The sequence below is a fragment of the Pseudopipra pipra genome, chromosome 1, assembly GCF_036250125.1.
Source record: "Pseudopipra pipra isolate bDixPip1 chromosome 1, bDixPip1.hap1, whole genome shotgun sequence".
In the NCBI taxonomy this organism is placed as follows: domain Eukaryota; kingdom Metazoa; phylum Chordata; class Aves; order Passeriformes; family Pipridae; genus Pseudopipra; species Pseudopipra pipra.
The window spans coordinates 35,363,423-35,386,853 of record NC_087549.1 but is presented as its reverse complement, the minus strand read 5'-3'; the positions used below and the strand labels follow the sequence as shown (position 1 = coordinate 35,386,853).

General features: G+C 39.9%; 1 protein-coding gene and 1 long non-coding RNA gene across 5 annotated transcripts in view; one reads left to right on the top strand and one right to left on the bottom strand.

Annotated features, from left to right (window-relative positions):
* Nucleotides 1-4,291, bottom strand: part of PDE7A (phosphodiesterase 7A) — a 77,732-nt gene extending 73,441 nt beyond the window's left edge. For 3 of the 4 annotated variants that reach the window (XM_064651789.1, XM_064651803.1, XM_064651798.1), the window contains exon 1: nucleotides 3,541-4,291. In XM_064651789.1, coding sequence (XP_064507859.1) covers nucleotides 3,541-3,678 — 138 coding nt within the window. In that variant the 5' untranslated portion in view covers nucleotides 3,679-4,291. The remainder of the gene's footprint in view (nucleotides 1-3,540) is intronic. The other variant, XM_064651816.1, reaches the window with a different exon arrangement.
* Nucleotides 4,292-4,484: 193 nt separating this feature from the next.
* LOC135412905 (uncharacterized) lies at nucleotides 4,485-6,612 on the top strand. Its single transcript, XR_010430012.1, has 2 exons — nucleotides 4,485-5,135; nucleotides 6,400-6,612. It is a non-coding gene; the product is annotated as an uncharacterized LOC135412905 (long non-coding RNA).
* Nucleotides 6,613-23,431: the final 16,819 nt, after the last annotated feature.

Genomic DNA, 23,431 nt, shown 5'->3' with positions numbered 1-23,431 from the left:
GAGTCAAAAACAGCAGGTTAGGCCAAAGTTCTCTTATTCATTTATGATATGTTTATGTCAATTCAGCTTGGAGGGTGGGGGAGTGCAACACAGGACAATTTAAAAGTGTTTGCAGCCATATTTGTGAAGTGGTTTTCATTATGAACTCTTATTCATAAAAAATACAGACTAAAAATTTTCACACTAAGTACACTTTTAGAAATTCTTTTTTACTACTATTACCACAACACAAGTTAAAAACTAGATGAAGCAATAAATCAAAATTTGTTCTCTGAAAGCTCAGCTTTAATTTGAAAAACATAATTTTGTAACATTTGGAATGAACACCCTAAGTGTATGATTCAAGGTACTACTTAACATCCACTTGATCTCACAGTGAACCTAAATTCAATCCCATTTGTATGAAATGTCCTGGTCATTTCACCAGTTACCCATTTCAAGTGCCCTTAAAAACAGCTTTTACCACTAGCATTTAAAATTGTTTCACATTCAAAGAAAATTATTAACTCCAACAATTGTATAAACCCATACAATAGCAGCTTTTCACTTGACTGGACTTGAACAATAAACATCACAAGTAACCTTCAGGTAAGAGATGTTGCTTTCATTATTTCTGTTGTAAAAACTTTGAAATTAACAAAAATAAGACTACAGGGAAATAATTAATACATAAAACTACAAAGAAAAAGGAATAAGCTCTTATCTGCATTTACTGGGGATCGTGAAAGATATAAATCACCACAAGAAAGATTTAATTCAGTATTAAAAAAGACCTCATGACAAGAGCAGTTAAGCACTATTAAGAAAAACTGACTAGTGAGTTTGCATAATTTCTGTTATTTGAGGTTTTTATGGATTTCAAAATACTAGTGGTACCATCTTTTTCTTTAAATCAGTTCTGACAAACTTCACTAAGCATATTTTATTCAAAGAGGTGGCAGGAAGCTATCCAGTTTGCTACTTGTGTTAGTTTTCACCTGATAAGCATCAGAGATGGCATAGAGGAAGTAGTAACAACATGTGCCCAATGACAGGACTTTTAACCTTCATCAATAATGAGTTATGTCAACTCACCTCATCTCATAAGACTATATCTTAAAAAACAGATTAAGCAAACGGATTAGACAAACATCTGCTAATAACACTGTAAGTACAATTTATCCTTCCTGGGGCTGAGAGGAGTAGACCAGAATTCTCGAGGTCATTCGCTGCATCACTTTACTTAAGTTTTAAAAGGCAACACAGAGCCCATTTTGAATCCATTTAGTGAAACTTTAACAAAACCAAAATTTCACTTAATATATACAGAGATAGATATTTGCCCACTTAGCACTGCCAAAATTAGATATGTCTAATGTAGCATGCATTTACCTCACACGTGTTTCCTATGTTAAATACCGCCTTGCTGAAAGGATAAGCCTAAAACATTTTATGACTCCATCATTTCAGTTTTAATCTCTTAAGTGGGAATTCAGTTTTCAAGACCTTACATTTTTTAAGAAAACCTGCTAAATGCGTATTAGCTGTAAAATACCAACTTCTTGAGTACACATCTCCAGTTTTACTCCTATTGCCCAAAGTTGGCTGCAGCAGAAGACTGAAAACGATAGACTAGTATGGGTTCAGACCTCTCTGAACAGCAATGGAACTGGAATACTCTGAGTCTTACAGAAGACTTGCAAGGTGACAAAAAGTTCAGGAGTTACATAGAATCATTAATGTCACTGGTGATTCTTTAGTCCATCATTTACACCAGCCTGTGACTGGAGGTAGACATTCACATCATATTGTCTGCAGAAGACTTCAGGGAAAGGAAAAAAACACGTAAAGCCAGCAAAACATAGCTGTATTCTAATCAGAAGTCAAATAATAACAAAGGCTTCCTCACTTAAATATCCTAATTCCTTTTTGTTAATGCATGAACCTAGTTCTTTGGTTTATACAAGCAAAACACTACTTGGTCAAGCACACATATAGTTTCCCTTTTTTACAAGTTATTAAAGCACCTTTTCCTGTAATTCACTAATATACCTGCAGCATATTGGTCAGAAAACAAGGAATCCATTGAGAAGCTTGAAAGTTGGGGGGGGAAAAAACCCTAATTCAAATGTCAATACCATATTTAAATTGATAAGTTTGTATACACTTCATGCGTCACCTGCTCTGGAGACCATATAGGAAGGAATACAACATATCACCTTGCCCATTTTGACTATTCCTTTTCAGAAAACCATGAATGCTTCAAAGAAGAGAGGCTCTTCTCTTATTTGCACAGAACAAAACGTGCTACATTAGGCTGGACTTTCAAGACAATTTATAAATATGGGAAATTCACCATCACCAAGTACAACTCAGAACATGCACTACAAATGGAGAAGATCCTAACCGAGTTGCTACATGGAAAATTAATCTGTCATAAAAGCAAAGTTTTTGTCAATTATTACATTTATATTCGGGGAAGAAAGCATTGTCAACATACGTCCATCTTTGTTTGCCTGCTAATAATTATTCCCATATGCATTCCTGGTCATTAACACAGTATTTTGTTGATTCTTCCTGTCCAAAAATATACGTGCCTAACACTCACACACACAGAGAGCTTCACTGCTACCAAACCAGGGACAAAGCCAAAAGTGACTGACAGGTCTGTAATTTCTACATATGCATATATGAAGAAGAGCAAGTCATGAAAAAAAAGTAGGATAATGTAATAAGATACACCAAAAATGTACGGAAAACAAATTATCATTACACGTGAAAAGAGCAAAGACAGCATCTTCTGTGAAGACAACATACTTCAGAACACTTAAGGAGACCTTTCAACCTCGATATAGGAAATCCTTAGAAGCCAAAATGGGCTGACTCCCCACCAAAACATGCTTTCCACCATAATTTTCTCCAGAGACTTCCGCTAGAATATAATTTTATCACTGGGTGCTGGGAAACCATACTAATGCACATTCAGAATTTAGGGCAGTGTTCACAAGAAAAACCTGCCTTTTGTCCTGATAGTCATAATGACCCTTTTCGTAGTATTTCCAACACGATCAGATGAAACTAAATACAGTGCAGTTCATATTGTGACTGATGTAACGTGGGCAGGGAACAATACCATGGAAAAGAAAAAGCCGAGGATCTTTGTCTCCTTCTAGACGGATTGCCAAGTCTCAGTAGTTGGAGGGAGAAAAAGCACAGCATCCCAAATAAAACACTGCAGTGCATGTTCACCATTTCAGCAAAGTCGCTGCAGATTTAGGTAATCCCGTAAGAAATTTGGACCCCTCAAAGAAAGCCCAAGCTAAAAAAAAAAACCAAAAGGACAGAAAACAGCCCTAGCTTAAAAACTGTAGAAGAAACAAATAATCCACTGGCCGTGGAAATAAAGCCCAAGGAGCTCACCAATCGCATCGCAACCAATACTACAGAGATAAGATCGGCAATAACCAGCCATAAATCTATTAAATGCTGTATCTTCTCGCCGCCGCCGCCGGTGTTGGGGCGCAGGCGGGCAAGGGCTGCGGGCCCGGTAGTGGTGCCTACCTGCGAGAGCTGCCGGGGGTTGGGGCAGCCGAAGAGTGCGGAGCTGGAGCTGAAGCTGATGGCCCCTCTGCGGCTGAGGACGTGCTGCGGCACCGGCCTGTCCAGCGGCAGCACGGGCAGCTGGTAACATACTTCCATTGACGAAGCCTCGGTGCGCCGGCCCGCCGCGGGGCAGCGGCCTCGCCCGCCGCACCTGCCCGCGCAGGGCTCCCCGCAGCGGGGAAGGGCCGGCGGCGAAGCCCCGCGGGGGCCCGGCGCCTCCTCGCCGCCCCCGCGCCCCCCGGGGGGCCGGGCCGGGCCGCGCCGGGCCCCGCGCCTTTGTGCTTCGCTGCCGCCAAAGCCCGGCGGGAGCCGCCGGCGGGAGCTGGGGGGAGGCGGCGGAGCGGGACGGCTCTGTCAGCGCCCGGGGCGGCGAGTCCCGGCCCGCAGCCCGCGGCCGCCGCCGCTCCCTCCCTCCCTCCCGCCCGCCCTCGGGCGCGCTGCCGCCGGCGGGAGCCGCTGTCAGCGCCGCTGCCCCGCGCCGCGCATGGAGGGCCGGGGGCCGCGCCAAGGGACACGCGCCGCACTCGCCCCTATTGTCCGGCACGGCCGGGAGCGGGAGCGGGAGGAGGAGGAGGAGGAGGAGGCGCCGCTCCGCTGAGGGGAAGGGGCCGGGCCGTCGGAGAGGGGACCCGGGCAGGAGGGGGAGGAGGAGAAGGAGGAGGAGGAGAACGGAGAGGAGGAGGAGGAGGAGGGAGAGAAAGAGGAGGAGGAGGAGGAGGAGGAGGAGGAGGAGATGGAGGAGGGATGGAGCCTCCGCCCCGCCCGCGCGCCGGCCCGGCTGGAGGAGCAGGCACGAGCCCGGCGGACCGTGCGTGGGTCGCGCGGCTGGCGACACGCGCACAGCGGCGTCATCACGTCACCGCTGCCCACACTCGCGCTCCCCGTCCGCGCGCACCAGGCAGGGGCGGCTCGGCGGGCGCCGCACGCATGCGCCCTCCGCCCTCCCCTCGCGCCTTCGCAGACGCCCTCGTTCCCTCCCTCTCCTACTGTCACGGAATCACAGAATCACGGAATCATTTAGGTTGGAAAAGACCTCTGCGATCATCGAGTCCAACCCATGACCGAATACCACCGTGTCAACTAGACCATGGCATTAAGTGCCGTGTCCAGTCTTTCCTTAGACACCTGCAGGGACGGTGACTCCACCATCTGCCTGTGCAGCCCATTCCAATGTCTAATCACCGTTTCTGTGAAGAAATTCTTCCTCATGTCCAACCTAAATCTCCCCTGGCACAGCCTGAGGCCATGTCCTCTTGTCCTGTCACTTGTACACCGACTCCCAGCTCGCTACACCCTCCTTTCAGGCAGTTGTAGACAGTGGTAAGGTCTCCCCTGAGCCTCCTTCAGGCTAAACAACCCCAGCTCCCTCAGCAGCTCCTCACAGGACTTGTGCTCCAGACCCTTCACCAGCTTCGTTGCCCTTCTCTGGACTCACTCCAGCACCTCAATGTCCTTCCTGAATTGAGGGGCCCAGAAATGGACACAGGACTCGAGGTGTGGCACTGCTCGTGTGAGATGCAAAGGGCTCGTGGAAGCCCCAGGCTGGAAAGAAGGTAGTGGGTGTTTGTCTCGGTGCCCCCATGTTGTAACATGCCATACTCAAGGGAATGGCATGAGGCTGTGTCATGGGAGGTTCACTTTGGATATCTGGGAAAAGGTTTCTCACCAGAGGGTGATTGAACACTGGAACAGGCTCCCCAGGGAGCACCTTGGTCAGAGCACCGAGCCTGTCTGAGTTCAAGAAGGGTTTGAACAACGCTTTTGGGTACACGGTGGGATTCTTGGGGCTGTCCTGAGCAGGGCCAGGAGTTGGACTCTAATGATCCCTTCCAACTCAGGATATAATGATATCCCTTTCAACTGAGGATACTCTGTGACTGTGTCCATCAGCCCTCAGTTCCCTCCCCTGCTATGTCCTGAGGGCTGGGGGAGCCACACTGAGGGAGCTGTGGTCTCACTGGGACCTGATCCGGCTTCTCCTGCAGGAGGCTGGGCACCAGTCAGCAGGGCCTGGCCTTGAATGCCCAGCTTGGGCAGCTGCTTGAAAATCAAACACGGAAAGACAGTTTTGTTTTAAAAGGCTCTATGTATCAACAGCAATGCACTGGGGAGTTTGTATTTGCATTTGAACCCTTGCTGTTCATTTTTAGAGTGTGGAGGGGTGGGGTTTTTTGCAAGACAAAGAGGTAGAACTGTGTAATCTTTGTTAAGGTAAAAAATGAGATTCCTGGAAAACCACACAACTCCAGGAATTGTACTCTAAGGGAGAGAAGGAATAATTCATTATGTGATCTGGACCGTCACGTCACATTATGTACATCACATTAGCTGGAACACTTAGAAATAAACTTTGCATTGTTTTTTTTTCTTTTTAGGACTAAGCCTCTCTTTGTGTCTCTCTGCAGCTGCTTTTTTATCCCCATCCTTTCATCTCTTATTTCTCCATCATAAAAAAAAAATCCTAAATATAGCATGATAGGTAAAGGAACATTTCTGTTCTTTGCATAATATATGAAGTGCCTGTACCCACTTAAAAATCATATTTTGCAAAATGATTCATATGATTTAATTTTGCATAATACATTATTCTTCTAAGTGCTTGCTTACTGGCAGAAAGGTTTAGATTTCACATGATAATAGTTATTTATAGGCAATGACACAGCTTTGGAGGAGCCCATTTGGAAAGAATAGGTGGTTTGTATGGAAGATTTTCATCTGCTTGAACTAGTTATAGAAGCAAGAAGTTTTATAGATGTGGACTGGTGGCTGTTTCACCTGGAGCTGTGAAGTTAACAAATGCACCTTGTTCTTTTGCAGAACTGCAATCCCACATTGTCTCATGGATAGTCACAAGGTCATACAGACACGTGAGAGAGGACATTGGATCAAGTGCCATGTCTTAAAAGCTTCTTCAGCTGTTTTTCTCACCGTTTTTGAAATAAAAATCTCACAAGCATTCTCAGTATGTATTTATAATGTATACATGTAATAATTTGAGATATAATAAACACATAGTAATTCAAAGTCAAATCACATACTCAGCCTTTTTTTTTTCCAGTAATTAAGACATGTCAGGTTTTCTTCTGCATTCTTTGACAGTTTACTCATGTTTGGCCTGTTAACATTAAATCTACAGTGCATTTCAGTTACTGATAGAACACCACCAGCTTCGCTGGAATCAGGATTTCCATCTCTCATTCATTTTTCAAAATTACTACTAATAATGAATTATTTTCCTGTACTCAGGTAGGATGGATTTTTACACTAGTCAATCTAAAATTCAATTCATAAACAATATGTCATGTCTTTTAGGGGAAAAAAGTGCATATTCTTACTTTCACTGAATATAAATAGTGCATATTTCAATCCTATAAGGTCAAACTATGAGTAAAGATTATTGATAATGAGTTTTATGGTTCCTGTCAGCTTTGTGTACTTTCCACCTGATTAGTTGAAACTAGTTCTTTAAGGTCATTTTAGTTCTCAATCTGAGCCAGTATAGCCTTAAATAACATAACCAGTATTATCCCTCATATTATCTTTGATCTGTAATTAACATTACATAAACACCTTTAAGGAAACTGAAAATACATTATTATGAAGTAAGCATAGGTTTTCCAGGCAGTGGCTGTTTCCATAAATGTGCTGCTTTCAGGACACAAATTACTATTTTTTAATAAGTACAGAAGTTAATATTAGCCAGGTGTTGATTTCTTGTATAAGCTTACAAAGGAAGACTCTTATAGAATCATAGAATGGCTTGGATTGGAAGGGACATTAAAGATCATCTAGTTCCAACCCCCAATCTTGCCTCTGAATAATAGACAAAGCCTTAAAATTACGATGTAAGTCCCATATTTTCAGCCTAAATATGTTTGTTACAAAAAGAATGCATGTTCTGTGACTTATATCCTGCCAGTTCCATCTGCTGGCTTCACCTGCCGCAAGTTAAGAGCTTGTAGAAAAGGCAAGAGGTTTTTATTGATTTGTGTCATAAAACTATAGCAACACCAAAGTGTTCATTCACAGCCTTTTGTTTGAATTAAGTTGTTCTCCTAGTGAACCGTGGAGTTCTTTGAGTACCACAGTGCTGCATGTCTTAAATGCATCATAGGACATCACGAGGTGCCACAGTTCGGCTGTGTAAGCCCTGCATATTGTGAATTCTTTCTCATGGCAGATACAGCCATTAATAGAGACTGATTAGAATATTCAAATTTAGGGGGTATTAAAAACATTTCGATGTTTCTTTTCACATTTGCAGTTAATGTCTTTTACACATCAGTATAATTTTCAGGGTGCTGTTAGCAAGGAAGAAGCGTTACTGATGGCCAGACTTATCAGAAGGAACAGCACTCACACGAAACCAGAGAGATGGAAGATCACAAAATCAGAGTTAGTTTAGTTTTCTGGTTACTGTGAAAAGAGGATGAAATCACACAGGCACTCCAGCAAGACATTCTGCTGGGCTAACTGCATGGCACGGAGTGCCTCTCTGGGGCACAGCCAGCTAACACTGTCAGAACTGAACAGTCTGAACAGAAGAGGATGCTTTTCTCATGTTCTCATACAAAATGGAAAATAAGGATCCTCAAAGGCATAACATGTTTGTACTTTGAAAACACCACGAGAACACAGAAAATATTTATTTGTACAGGTAAATGACCAAGACGAGCACAAGAGATTTTAACTTTTCTTCTTACCTGAAGACGTTATGTGATATAAAAGGCAGGGTTATTTCTGTAGACAAGTAGAAAGTCGCTTTGTTTGTTATGTCCTTGGTAACTGCATTTTTAGACATTGTTTTTGGCATGTGCCATTTTTTTTGGCACATAACCAGATATGTCTTTTTTTTTCACCCAGACTTATTATCTGAGTGAATACTGTGTATTTCCATAGGAATTCCAGACCTCTGGCAGCTCATTTGAAATGTACTTATGTCCCTATTTGATGTGTCCCTTCCCTCTTCCTTTTCCTTGGTCTGTGTTGGGCTTGTTTAAATTTTTGTGACAATACAACATTCTTGACTCCTACTTTGCTGCACCCCAGATATTTTCTACAGAACTTTGCACCATCCCCTCAGTGTATTCATCCTTCCTGAGTGGGATAATTTGCACTTGCCTTTACCTGAGTGTGATGTGATTTCCTCAACCCATTTTTTTGGTTGGTCAAGAGTGAGTACAAGTCCTGTCCTTCTACTTCCAGACCTTCCTGGCTCTCTGTCATCTGCAAATTTAATAAGCATGCTCTCAAAACAGCTCAGCAGTAAAGATTCTAAGAATGAGTGAGTCTAAGACCTGGAAGAGTTCTGAAGACTAGCGTTTAGTAAACCCTTTCAACCCTTACTAACTCCTCTGGGAATGGTTTCCAATCATTTTTGCACCCATATTGCAGTAGCTTTATCTATTTTATGGCCCAGGTTCATCTTTCCTGGTTTTTGAGGCTTAACCTGGAGACTAGTTGCCTAAGGCTAATTTCCTAGTCAATAATTAAGGGAGAGACAGCAGGCCATTCAAGTTGTTCTTTGAAGTTGCCTTTCTCTCCACTGAGAAGCAGCAACACAGCACAACCTTTCTCCTAATTTAGTTGCTTCAGTTTGTGTCTGTGAAGTCGATCAGATGAAGTGGGATATGTGATTTTGTTTATAGTGGTGTCAGGGTGGACTGTGTAGAAGGACAGTGTCAGTAAAGACAAGCTAAGTCATGTGTACCATGTTCCCATTAGCTACAGGTTTTGTCACTCTGCTGGAGAGGCAGATAAAGTCCGTCTGACTTGTCTGGGCAGACGGGTTGTTTGCTTTACCTTCAGTTTCTGGTATTTTGAATATTATATTGAAAACTGTTGAGAATATTTCCAATATTTGTAATAATAACTTCAGTTTCACTAAACAGACAGTGGCTAATAGAAATGTACCAATTATGCACCAAAACCATCAAGCTGGAGCAGAAAGCTTAAGAGTGATCCCAGAGGATTTCAAGGTTTTTATTGCTTCCAGCCCTAAGAATTGTCCTTTATGCTTAATTTAAGACTTTACGTTTTACTGACAATTTATAGTCTTCAGGAGCAGGGACTGACTATGGAAACAGGCTAACAAAAGTCAGTTCTGAGCACAGCTACGGACTGTCAAAACTTTAATATGGATTCAAAGACAACTTTTTCTAACTCCACTGAAGATGTTATTGGAAATAATTATTTCTTAAATGCACTCCTAAAAAACTTTAGCGAGGGTGCACACAGCTTAAATAGTTTCAGCCATTGAAGCTCTGTTTTCTCAGTGATTATGGTTACCTGGACAAAAATCCTCATACTACAGTTAAAACGAATAAGGGCGTTGGTGTCAGCATGAGCCTGTGGAAAAAGCTTCTCTTTGTGTCATTTTTACATGCATAATAACAGCTGATGCACAGAATATTTTTAATATCAGAGTGGGAGGATATGAGAACCCCAGGTGCAGTTTCAGAGGTGCAGCTTACAAGTTTAATGGTGTTATTAGAAGCTGAAAATTCACAGCCTTTTGTGTTAGTAATGGAGGTGGGTTTGGACCCCTATGAACTGATGTAACAAAAGCATTGCACATTCACCGGCTGAATCATTTCTTAAGGTACCATTCAGTACTTGGTAACCTCCATGATAAGCTGTAGAGCATCAATCACCTGTTCTGTCTTTAAAAAAATGTGGTGATTTATTTTTTATTGGGTTTTATAGCTTTTTTTAATATGTTGCCCCAATACCTCATTAAAATTGCATATCCTTTCTAGATTTGTTTACTGGTGTAAATTTTTAGCAGTAATTTTTAGCAGTCTTTACAAGGATTTTTCAAAGCAATTTTGACTTTTATTTTTTAAAAATTTCCCGTAACTAGAGTTAGGTTTTGATTTGGAAGTTGTCTTTAGGTTCAAAATATTCCTGATGTCCCATCTGATCCTTTATTGGCCTATTGATATATGGTAAAGGTGTCTTATAATATTAAAACTGAGACTATCAAATACTGATAGAAATGAAATAATGAGATAAAGTTCCTGCTAACCAATGAGACTGAAGAACAGTGTCTTATTAATCTCACTGTGTTGTTGTCAAAAACTAAAGGAAAGCAGTTTGTTGTCTAAAGCTCAAAAATGAGACCTTTCTTGGGGTCCTACCTTCTTCTAGGACATAAGGGACCTTACACTGAATTAATTCTGCAGAGGGTCCTTTGATGAAATGAGCTCATAGGAGAAGCAGCTAATGCAATTCCTATTAAAAAAAAATCAAACCAACAAGTAGTTTAACTACTTGGTTTAACTAGTCCTGGTTTTTATAAGACCAGTGCTGGTAATTACAATAGAATTTTTCAAAGAACATTTTAATTTTGTCTGGTTATATTAAAGATGAGCGCACTCCCTTGTTGAAGTATCATATTTGTATGAAAATGTAAAATAGTTGTCTTTTTATATATGCTAAAATTAATGGAAGATTTCTAGCAACAAAAGTACACTTTAACAACAGTCTCCCTTTGGTGTTTGAAGCAAACCAGAAATGGGCATTTGAGTAACTTGCAGCATTTGCACATCTGATAATTTGGATGACTACATGCAGGAACCTAGCAGTCCTTATCTTACACCTACGTTCCTCCTGCATTTTGGCTTTTTTACTATTCAATTTTATTTTTATTGAAGTGCTATTTTATGCAATTATTCCCTCACAAAAAGAGTTATGTTGAAATAAATATTAACTACTGTTAGAATGAACAATTACATTAATAGAATCACATTAGTAGTAAAAATGTCTACTAATTAGTAATCAAATTATATTCCAAGTAGTTATTTTTCTGCCTTCTCTAAAGATACTCAAATATACTACTTCAGTTCCTCGATTAGATTTGAGCTTTCTTCAGAAATTAATGAGGATTTTCATCTTTTTTGTTCTTGTTTTTTATCTAATTGGTGGGACTATCAAAACGTACAGCAGTAGAAGGTAACCCCATTCAGACGAATAGAAGTCAGAGGATTAAATATTTACAGCTACTCTTGGTTTTCCACTGTGTAGCATCCTGACATTTCTTTGTGAAGGAAAGAATGTGTTGGAGTTAGCATCAGCATGACTTCTCCTTGCAAGTCTGGAAAAACATCTGTCATTCTGCCAGTCTTCCCATTAACTACCTGAGCAAATGCAGCGAGAAGATTTCATTACTTTCAAGAGACTAGCTCTGCTTTTCTTTAGGTTTGTTCTTTGCTAAACCTTTTGTTTTTAACAATTGCAAAAAGGTAACTGGAATCCTGTCAGATTTACAACTCACTAAATTTCTATGTGCTTAACCCAATTAAAACTGGAAGGAATATTGCCAATATGTCAACAAAAATGCAACGGGGTGATGGGAGGGTTAGTTTACAGAGAGTCCTGAATTCCTTTGTCTTGACCGAATGGACAAGAAATGTTCTTGTAAGACAAGTGCATACTAAAAGGATTAGCTCTGATAAACTTTTATATTCAGACAAAAGACAGTTGAAGTACTAGGAGAACATTTTTTGATCAATTTCTTAAAAGCAGCTTTACATTTAATTAGAGAGGAGTCTCTTGTACAAAAACTGAGTGGGGGGAATAGTGCATTGAAACACAGGCTGAGCCTCTTAATGGTGTGGAGTGCACTGGAACTGTGGTTTTAAAATATGCATTTTGCTAAGACACATTGTGCTAAGCTATGTAGCTGTGCAGACAGGCCATGCCCCACCATCTCACTCCTCCTGGCTCTTTGTCCTACCAGTACGGATGCTCAGCTCTAGGGTAAGCCAAGAGAGTTTAGAGAGTTAAACTGGCAAAAAATTAATCTTAGCTCTGCTGACCCTAGCGAAAAAACCTCAAAAAACAACAAACAAAAAACAAACTGGGAAAGGCCAAACAGCACAGTTGGTACAAGGTGCAGGTATGTAACTGGAGATAGGAATGCCCCTTTTGGAATAAGGCCATAATTAGACCACGTCATCTGTATTGTAAAAACTCACATAACTCATGAGCATTATGTAAGGAGTTACTCAGATACTATATAATTCCACAAGTGGTTCATTTTAGAAAAATCTAGTTTTAAAATCTCACATAAATATATTCATTGCAATATATGTGTAACATATTGAAACATATAACAGGTAAGATTAATATATAACCTATATATGGAATATATAACGTCTGTGGTATATATATGTAATATGACACAAGACAGGCATAACAGAATTTGTGGTGAAAATATAGGTTAATTGGCATAAAGTATTAGTGGTACAAAGCATATCCTTAATTTTATGCATGTTCTTACATGCTTTGCTGAGCTGGGATTATGGAGAGCACCCTCTAGTCGTGTCAGAACATCAGTTAAATCTACATAAATCAATACTATGTCAGCAGTTTTCTAGATTAATTACATGACTAGAAGTTTGAAGAATACTTTTATGCAAGTATAGACCTAAGAAAATAAGCAACTTTTATAATGTTTATTGTTAATATAATTCTTTAGTAAACAATTTCATACTAAAATGTATAAAATCTGAATAAATATACTAGTCTGAAACTTGTTCAAAACCTGCAAGATGGCATGTTTTATAGGATATCTAACACCAGGGAAAACCACGACATCTGTTTAGTTCTATGCAGGAGGTTTTACTTATACACTCAAGTTGTGACTATACAAAATAAGTAGAAAGCCCATATTCTGTAATATCTATAATTTGTCTAAAAAGACAGAAAGAGTGTAAAACCTCTAAAGAAAGATGCTGACACTTTACTGGAGACCACAAAGAATTGAGGGCAGGCCCAAAAAGTCTAATTTGGTGATACAGTGCTGTGATCTTGAACTAGGTGATCTGTGGGCAAATGACATCTTACTGCACTTATAGCCAAGCTAATCAATTCCCAGATAATGGGAGAATTGACTTTAATTTGTTAGAAGTCAGAATTAATACTGATACACTTTTAAGTCAATACTATTTGCATTACCAGTGCCTGTTTTTTTGCAAGGTGCAGAAAAAAATGTATGTTGTGAAGCTGTGCTCTCAAACAACATAGAAATTCAAAGCATAAATTGCCTTATAATTAATTTTCATTTATATTTTCGTTTTCTTGTCACTTTATCATGTCTGTATGCATGAATGTCCATTTGTGGAAACAATTGATGAAATAGATCTTTCTAAACGCTACTTGGAAAAAAATTGAACAAATGTTCATCGTGCAAACTTATTCATAATTGCTACTTATCAAATGTAGGAACAAACACTGTTTTGTCTGCAATTTCTAACAATACATTAATTTAAATTGTACGTGACTTTCAAATCATATGTAAATAGGAAAAAGGAAGAATTGGTGAAATACGCTATTGCCGAGCAACAGCAGAGATGTGAAGCAACAGTAGCAGCATATACTGACTATTACCAAGTAATACATAATATGGATTATTTCTGCTTGGATCTGACATGCGTTCTGCAGCAAACCATTTCCCCTTTCTATGGTATAGACTCCATGCACACACTGGAAGTCTTTATAATACTGCTACATTCCAGCCAGAGGGTTCTGGTGGCCAATTTCTACTTGCTGTAAGAAGGAGAAGGCTTTTGCCCTGCTTCCCAGAAAAAGCTTCACATCTCCAGGTTTGTGATTTTGGAATAGAATAAACAGTGGAAATCTGGAGAGTTTGCTGTTATTTGATATTCTAGTTCCCAGTTGTTAGAATTGCACAAAGCTTCGTGCATGAGCTGATGCAGGGTTAACTTTGGCTGGGGACCGATGGTGCAGCAGGGCAACAGGAGTTCCCAAGGACTGTACATGCCTTCGTAAGTAGCTTAGGTAGCCTGGTGCTAGGAAACCACAGTTTGGGAATCCCTAATATTTGTAAATTGTTTTGAAATAATATTTCAAAATAACATGTAAAAATTTGAAGAGTTTTTTTTTTAGGAGAGCAAGAAAATAAAGTACCTCGCTTCCCCTGAAGTGAATCATCCTTCCTCCTACTTTGGAAAAGAAAAAAAAACACTGTAAAATTTAATATGAGTAAACCCCATAAGGTTCCCCAGGCACCTAGAGTAATTTATGGAAAATTTTATAAATAAGAGTTGCAAATGATTGGGTATTCAATTTCCGCCAATCTCAATTGGGAGTTCTGTTACTGATTTATAGAGGGCTGAGATCTCACCTTCGGAATCAAAAGGATATTAAAAATTATATTGTAGCTTTTATAGCAGCCATAAAATTCTTTATTGAATTCTGTGTGATTTCCATAGAGTCCATAGGACTACTTGATACAATAAATGCCTTGTAATCCATTCATCTGGACTAAGAAGTATGAGTTATGTTAAGGCCTGTGAATATTTCCCTCCAAAGATTGTTTTCAAGTAAAGCATAATTCTTTATTTATTGATAGCAATTACCACTGAATTTTGTGGCCTGAATTTTCTATTGCAATCAATAGATAAAACATAAAGTTGAAAAGTGCAAGATGTTCTTTAGCAGGGAATAAATGCCAGCGCTCTATACCTTTATGGTTATACTGACCTTATTATGGACAAATCAGCCGACTTGGAAATAAGTAAGTACTAAGCAGTGGCCATAATTTTAATACTGTTTTCTTGTTCAGAAGGACAGCCCACGCTCTGTTGTCACAGCTGCCTAATTGAAGTTTGATCACACAGCTGGATCACTGGTCACGCACCAGTGACCGCTCTGCAGCTTTGGCAGCTCATTGCTGTTACAGTAACTTTTTGTTTCCCAATCTTAAGCAAATTAAAGCAGGCAGCTGCAAAATCATCAATAGGTCAAATTCATTAGCTGTTCTCTCTATGAAATAAACAGGAAAATGAAGCTCTCCTTGGTCTTAATTAGTTCTTATAAAAGTTGGCAGGGAAACAAAGACATTTGTACACTCCTTTATTTTTATAAGAGACTTGCCTGAAAGAAAAACCTCAGACATGTAATTTCCTTTTTTTTTTCCCCTCCCCTACTTAATGCTCTCAGTCAGAGGCTAACCCAGCACCCTCCCTCTGAGGGTAGAAAGAAAGGTGGTTTGGCAAGGGGTTATGCCTGTGTCTCTTTTGTGCGGATCAGGGCATGTTCTGGGGAGCCTGCACAAGCTGTTTCCACAGTGATAGGCCACACTCTGTATTTACAGTCTCCCATACAGGTAATTCATCTGCAGGAGAAGCTTTAGCTGAATGCTGTGGTTCCACAATCATTACCGCTGGCTCTCGGCCATGCCACATCACCCAGCAGTACAAATTTGATCTGGATCAGGTGTGGGCACATGATTACATTTTTGTCAAATTAGCAGAGTGCTTCGTGAGGATTTTCTGCCGCCTGTTTGCTTTTATCCTGGTTGCAGAGGAACATGTGGTGCTGGAACCACAGAGGGTTAGGGCTGTGTGGGGAACCGATGCCTGTTGCAGCACTTATGCCGCCAGGGCAAAGGTGACTATCAAAGTTTTGTTAGAACAAATTGAACTGGCAGAGAGCATTTCAGCGGGAACAGCACCTTATGTCATGCAACCATGGCACTGTAAAGCTGGCAGCAGAAGCCTCCAAAGTGTTTAATATGGTGTTAAACATTGGCCTATCCTGTAGCCACAGATTAGTCCAGAGGAGTCTTAATTCTCCTTATTTGTGCTATTTTCCACAAAATTTACTTGTGCTTTGCACTTGTGTGGTGTTCTGGCCCCTATATACGTTTTAAGGTGCAGTTTTGTGGTGAGCTGAAAACAATGTAAGGCTTTGCTGCCGCTGAAAAGGTGTGATGTCACCACTTCCATTGCATCAGCTCTAGTAATGATGCCAGTGACAGAGTGAGTCAGACTAGCAAGTTGATTTAACTGAAAACTAAGAAAAGATAATACCAAGAAAAAAAAACAGTGAAAGTTTGGACTGCTCCTTCATTGGCAGCCCTCCGATTAACTTGAGCCAATTGTGAGCCCATGGGTTCAGACTTTGAGTTTCAGCTCTGAGTATTTTCCGTCTGAAATGGGGTGAGGGGGAACCCTAAGAACAGTTGTGATCAATGGTTAACCGTGAAGCAACTAATTAACTAAAATGTTAGTCTGTTGAATAATTGTAAAATATTTCCATGGCTTTTTGTATACCTAATATGTGAATAAGAGCATTCATGTTAATGGTTGCTTACTTACATTCTTCGTGAAATATTTAGGATAATGAAATAATGTTTTTGGAATTTTTGCTTTCTGACGGTAAAATTCAGGAAAATAAAACATTTTTGCCTTCTGTCTTCTCTTGCTTTAATCTGTAATTCCTCTATTCCTGGGATTTCTTATTGCTTTAATTCTTTGATTTGTAACTCAACCACTGAGCTGTAACTCAACCACTGAGCAGACATTCCTTTCTTGTTCTAGATAAGATAGTTACTGGTCAGCACTTTAAAAAGAATTTATCTTTCTCAGCCATCAATTAAGTGAGCATTTCTAAGACAGGGCAATAAATCCAATGTGAGGATTAATGAAGCTTTACAAAGAAATGGCTACTGACTGCTATCCTACCCTGCTGCATCCCCTCCCTCCTGGGGACTATGTAGGTAAGGAGCTAGCTTGTAGGAATTTTGGAGAGAATAGTTCAGGGGTAGGTGCAGAGTGGAAATAAGGACTATGTAGGGATTTCCAGAAAGAGCGTGCGTAGGCAAAGACTGCAGCAGATGTCAGAGAGTGCATTAAGAAAACTACGTGAAGGAGGAACAAGTGGAGAGAATTGTTTGCTGCTGGAGAAAGGTTGTACCTGGTGGGGAGGACTAAAAGGAACAGTTGATTCCTAAAGAGCAAATACTGTGAAGATGTGATACTGCTATTTCCTAATCTGTTTCTGGTAAAATAGCCTGAGAAATAGGTCAAAACACTTATTTATACTGTTCAAGCTAATCTTCCTGATTCTTAACTGTAGCTGATTAGGCTGTGCTAAAATAAATAACCCTGCTATCACAAGTGTGAATTTGTTAATCTACAATAAAAAGTTGTAGAATGCTCTCTTAAATCACTACAGCTGCTTGCAAAACAAATTACCAAGGCACTCCCTAAATAAAGAATTAGGAAACTCAGTTCTCTTTTACTTGAAGTTCTAGAAAACTCACTTCTGAGTTGTCAGAGCTAAATAAACTAGGGATTTCCTAGCCTTTGCTTTTCAGAAAGTAATTTAGCTTAAAGCTAGAGATATTATTGAGATTGACATCTTAGTTATGGCTATCTTCGTGACTCACTTTAAATTAAGGAGGATAGATAGAACTTTCTCATATACCACAGATGAAAATAAAATTCCCAGTGTATCTTCCCTGAGTATCTTGTTGGAAAAGTTAAGTATATTACTATTACTTAAAACATAATTTTAGGGGCCTCTAATTTAAATTCTGTGGAAGAAATGTTTGTATCATGTCACTTAGGTAGTCTGCCAAACCTTTGAATTGGATTTACTGGAATGAACTAGGAAGTTATAGTTCTGGATTGCTTCTCTGTGTCAAACTGACCACATAAAGGCATGAGCAATTTTGATATGCAACTGACTGTTCATTTAAGACTCATGCTTCTTGAGTTTGCTACTTTTTTCCTGTACTTCAGTTAAAGATATTAAAAACCCGAGATATATTTAAAGTGAGATATTCTATGTGAATAGTAACAGAAGGTCACAATATGTTGAGAGAATTCAAATATATGAATGTTCTCTTATGAATACTTACTTCTTGTATAGATGGAGTTGCAGATGGGTTACCAGATGGAATACCTTCCTACCAATATAGTTTCATGTATTTAAAAATGGATGCAGTGCAATCATATTATTTAAATCAATTCTGTTATTTCTTTTGAAGCCATAATGACAGTAACTATTCTGTAAATATGGCAAGAGGAATGTAATTTCTTGCTGTAGAGTTGTTGGGCTTGACTGACATCTAAAAAGTCTCTCTTCTCTGAAAAAGGGACCTTAAATCAATTCTCTTTTCTTTAGGAGATTGTGTAAATATCTGACAGCATTCAGTACAGTTCAGGCTGGGCACTAGATGTCCAGGAGCATGTGAAACATGACTGGCTAAAAAGAAATGACAAGAAGAACATTTTGGGACATAGCTGACTCAGAAGCACTCTTCCCTTCTTTACAAAAATCAATCCCCATGCCTGAGCCAGAGGCCTAGCACATCTTGGCAGAAGCATTCTTTTCCACTTGTTCAGTCTTTTGCCCTTTGATTAGCTTGCTCAGCTGAGTGTTATTAATGTTGACATCACCATAGCATAATATTAAAAAATAAAACCAAAGAGAGATCCTACCCAGAGAGTGGAAAACCAGCACACACTACCCCTGTAAATACCCTTTTTCAATGCACATATTCTCTCATCTCATCAGCCTACCTTACTTCACTTATATCCTCATGCTTTACTTGTATTGGGTCTTTCTTTTCAGACTGCCACGCATTCACCTGTGAAAAGTCATCAGCTAGCAAGAGCTCTTGTTCAATCTCCTCACCAGCCTTCTTTCTCTTGTTGCTTCTGGTCAGTCACCAATATAAATTCCAACATACTTATGAATAGTCTCACCACTTTTTTGCAGAAGAAGGCACAGAAATTAGTGATAATAATACTAGGGAAGTTTCAAGGAAAGTAAACAGGGCCACCTAGAACCAGTTGCCCAGAACTATGTCCAGATGGCTTTTGAATATTTCCAAGGACAAAGACTCCACAACCTCTCTGGGCAACTTATACCAGTTCTTGGTCACCATTACGGTGAAACAGTCTTTCCTCATGTTGAGAGGGAACTTCCTGGGTTTCAGTTTGTGCCATTGCCTCTGGTCCTGGCACTGGGCACCACTGAAAAGAGCCTGGCTCCATCCCCTTGGCACACTCCCTTCAGGTATTTATTTATATACATTGATGAGTTTCCCCACCAAGTCTTCTCCAGGCTGACAGTCCCAGCTCTCTCAGCCTTTCCTCATAGGAGAGATGCTCCAGTCTCTTCATCATCCTTGTGGCCATTCTTTGGACTCTCTTCAGTATGTCCATGTTTCTCTTGCACTGATCTGGACCCAGCACTCCAGATGTGACCTTACCAGCACTGAGTGGAGGGGAAGGATCATCTCCCTTAACCTACTGGCTTTACTGAAGCATACCAGCAAGACAGTTAATTTCAGTCTCCAAACTGCTCAAAGTGAAGTCTGAGATTTTCTTTCCCTGCCACAATTAGAAGAAAGATTCAGAAACTGTAGGTTCTCCATAAAGGTCAAAGTGCTCTATCTGATCACTTGTATCTCCTACATTCTTTGATGTTATCAATATTAACACTACCAGATTCAACAAACTAAGAAAATAATTCAGCTTTAAAAATTGTCTTTCCTTGCCTTGGAAGCTAAAAATTCACACCACTGTTGAGCAATGATGCCAGTCCCTTCATGCGTGTATATCTTTCAGCTCCAGGCTTTTAATTCTTGAACTCACTATGAGCCAGGAAAAGAAGGGAGTGGTAGGAGGAAGGACTGGAGTGACTCAGAGTTCTTCAGTCCTTACCTCTGGTTGTGTGTAACTGGAGGCTTCTGAAGCAACCCCGGACCTCCTGTTCTGTCTGGGCCATGTTTCAAATTTTTTGTAGTCTGATATTCAACTTTGAATTTCCAGACATGTTCTGATTTGTCTGTTTTGAAATACATGTGACATATAAATGAAATGTAAAGTATAAGTCAGACTTCTAGATATAAGGTCCTTTGGGAGTAGGACTGTCATTTAGTTTTGCACTGCCTACCACAGCAGTGTCATGGTACTATTAAGTGTCACAATACAAAAAATAAAACGTAATGAGAAGAGTGAACAGGTATTAAATTATCTGGCTCTTCTTCTAAATTGCATAGCTTATCTGTCAAAAGAGTTGTGACAATTCAGCAAAGTTTGAGTCTTTTAAAGATTCTTTAGAATGTGTTTAGGATACAGATTCCTCAAAGGAAAAAAAAATAAATTTCCTGGGATTGTGTTCGTTTCCTTCAAAGAAATAAGGAGTGCTTAGAAGAAAAGTAAGGCAGGTTGCAGAGTGGTGTCGGGTCTGCGCGCCAGAGGGAGCTGTATCCACACGGAATGGCAAGTCACGGTGTGTGCTAAGAATGTAGAGCAGGGATCTTGTACTTGGTAATGGGATATTTATAAATAAAGAGGATTTGAGCCTGGAAGTGATTTTGTTTTCTGCATGTTTTTTTTCCCCCTTAATTTCTTCTTACCACTTAAAAGTGTACATTTTGTTTTGTTTTGTTTTGCAAGAATGATAAAATAATTTCAAAGGTAGAGATCAAGCACACTGATTGAATAATCTGGTTTATTGTGTTCATACAATGTAGTAGAATTAGCTGTGACTACTCTGTTGTTATTGTCCTGGGAAAGATATTTTGACTGTGCTACTTAGACTTCTCGTAACTATGAAAAACACTCACATTTTAGGTTGAAATGTGCCTTGCCTTGTCCCTAAAGAAAACTGGAATTTGAGGGAATATTTGAAAGGAAAGAATATGCCTAAGAACAAGAGAAATGTTAAAATCATATTCTTCACATTAAAAACCATCCACTTAACAGGTTTTTTTCAGCTGTCATTTTATTTCTTTATTTTTTACAAATAGTGGGGGTCTATTATCATAATAACACTTTCTTTTTTTAAAAAAAGCCATTGATTTATAGTTCCAGTCCTACAGTAGAATTCAAGAACAAACTCACTGACTCTAACTAAGGTAGATTTACCTGGGTGATGGGGCTCCATAAATCCACCTGCAGGACTTTACATAAAAGTGAAATGGGTGTCCATGACAAGATATAGGTAGCAGTGCACTGTAGGGAACCCCTGTGGCAGGAGGTAAGGACTGGATACAGCCAGCTCCACAGCAGACACAGGACACAGGTAAGCCCATCAGCCAAGCTAGTGAGAAACAGCCTTGTGAACACCAAGGTCAGAGAAGAATAAGAAGGAGGAGGTGTTCCAGGCACGAGAGCAGAGATTCCAAGATTCCCCTGCAGTGTGTGGAGAGGACCATGCTGGAGCAGGTATTTCCATTCTATCTGTGAAGAGGCCCACAGTGGAGCAGATATTTTACTGCAGCCCATCCACCCCTTGCCAGAGAAGGTGAATATTTCCTGAAGGACCTGTAGTTCGTGGAGAGAAGCTATGCAGGAACAAGTTCTCCTGACAGGAAACATGGCATATGGAGGACTCCCACTGGAACAGTTCATGAAGGACTGCAGCCTGTGGAAGGACTCATACTGGAGCTGGAGAAAAATGTGAGGAGCAAGGAGTGGCAGAAAGAACTCACCACAACCCACCATTTCCATCCTCCTGGCTCTGCTCATGGGTGATGGAGAAGAGATGAGTTGCAAATGAAGGAATGAATTTGAGCCTGAAAACAAGGTGGTGAGGGGAAGGTGTTGTTTTAATTTTTGTCCTTGTTTCTCACCATCCAAATCTATTTTAATTGGCATTGAATTAAATTAATTTTCCCCAAGTTGAGTCTGTTTTTCCCAAGACAGTAAGGGGTAAAGTATCACCCTATTTTTATCTTGTCTGTGAGCTTTTTAGCTTGTTCTCTATTCCCATTCTGTTGAGAGGTGATAATGTGAGAGTGGATGGGTAGAGGTCTGACGACCAGCCAAGGTCAACCCATACAAAAAGATATGATTTTTAACTGGGTGATCCAGGAACTTTTTAAATTCAAAGGATGAACTATTTGGTTCCAAGGATGATGTATCAAGAAAAATTGGAGGTTTTAGTCTCTGGCATTTATAGTCTCCTGTATTCCAAATGGAAAGGAATGGTGTAGGTTTTCATGGTGTAATTCAGAGGAGAAACTTCATCAGAATAAGGGAAGACATCCTGCATCTTCTTTTTTGATACAAAAATTTACTAGAACTCAGGAGGAGTCCTAAAGGGACTTCTTCAGTTAATCCTGTTCTGGAAGACACTATGTAGTAAACCTAAGCCATGACGAGTCTTAAAGAAGTGAAATTTTCAGCAAGACTGTTGTATACTTAAAAATATTTGATACATTTGCATGGGGAAAAAGAGACAAACTCAAGACCCCGTCAAGAGTAAACACAGAGAACAACTAACTGAATATGCAGGCGTCCCATATTTTTCGGTGTCATTAACTTTTGGATACAGCAGCCTTTAGGTTCATGAATGTTTTATTCGTTCTTTCATAGATCTTCCTGAGAGATAACCAACTGGATACTGGACAAACAAACAAAAGGAGTAATCAGACTCCACTGACCTGTTTACCTTGATTGTGAAGGATGAAAAACAGCAGCTGCTTTCTGTGGAACCAGGCTTCTGGTGGCACTTGCTTCTTTCCTTTTGGATGATATTGGCATAAAGATATCAAGATATCGAACTGATAATGTTGTGAGTTTATACATGCCAGACTGTGTTCCACCACTTTTGAAGCAGGTATGTTATTTGAATAACTTTGCCTTATTTTTCAGCACAAATCCAAATGGACTATGGGTATTGTAAGAAAAAAAAGTCATATTATTACAACCCCTGTATAAGATATTTAATCCTGGATAATATAAAATTTACGCAAAACCAGCTGAAGTTAACTGGGGTCCCATCCTCTTAGGAGATGTGGAATTATTACCAGAATTTAGATTGTCTTTTAATAAGTTTCATTGTCATTCAAGGAAGGAAACAACATTTTCTTGACTTTGTTCTACTGGAACAAAAATACATAGCTTGAAAACAGGATTCTGACGTAATTTCAGCCATCAGGACTGTATCTAGCACTAAAATTGTGATTGTTGCATCCTCTTTAATAAGGAGAGTGTAACTTTTTCTAGAATAGTATTGTCTCATTGCAGTTTTAGTATTTTATAGGACTGCTTTAAATGAATAAGAAATAATTTTG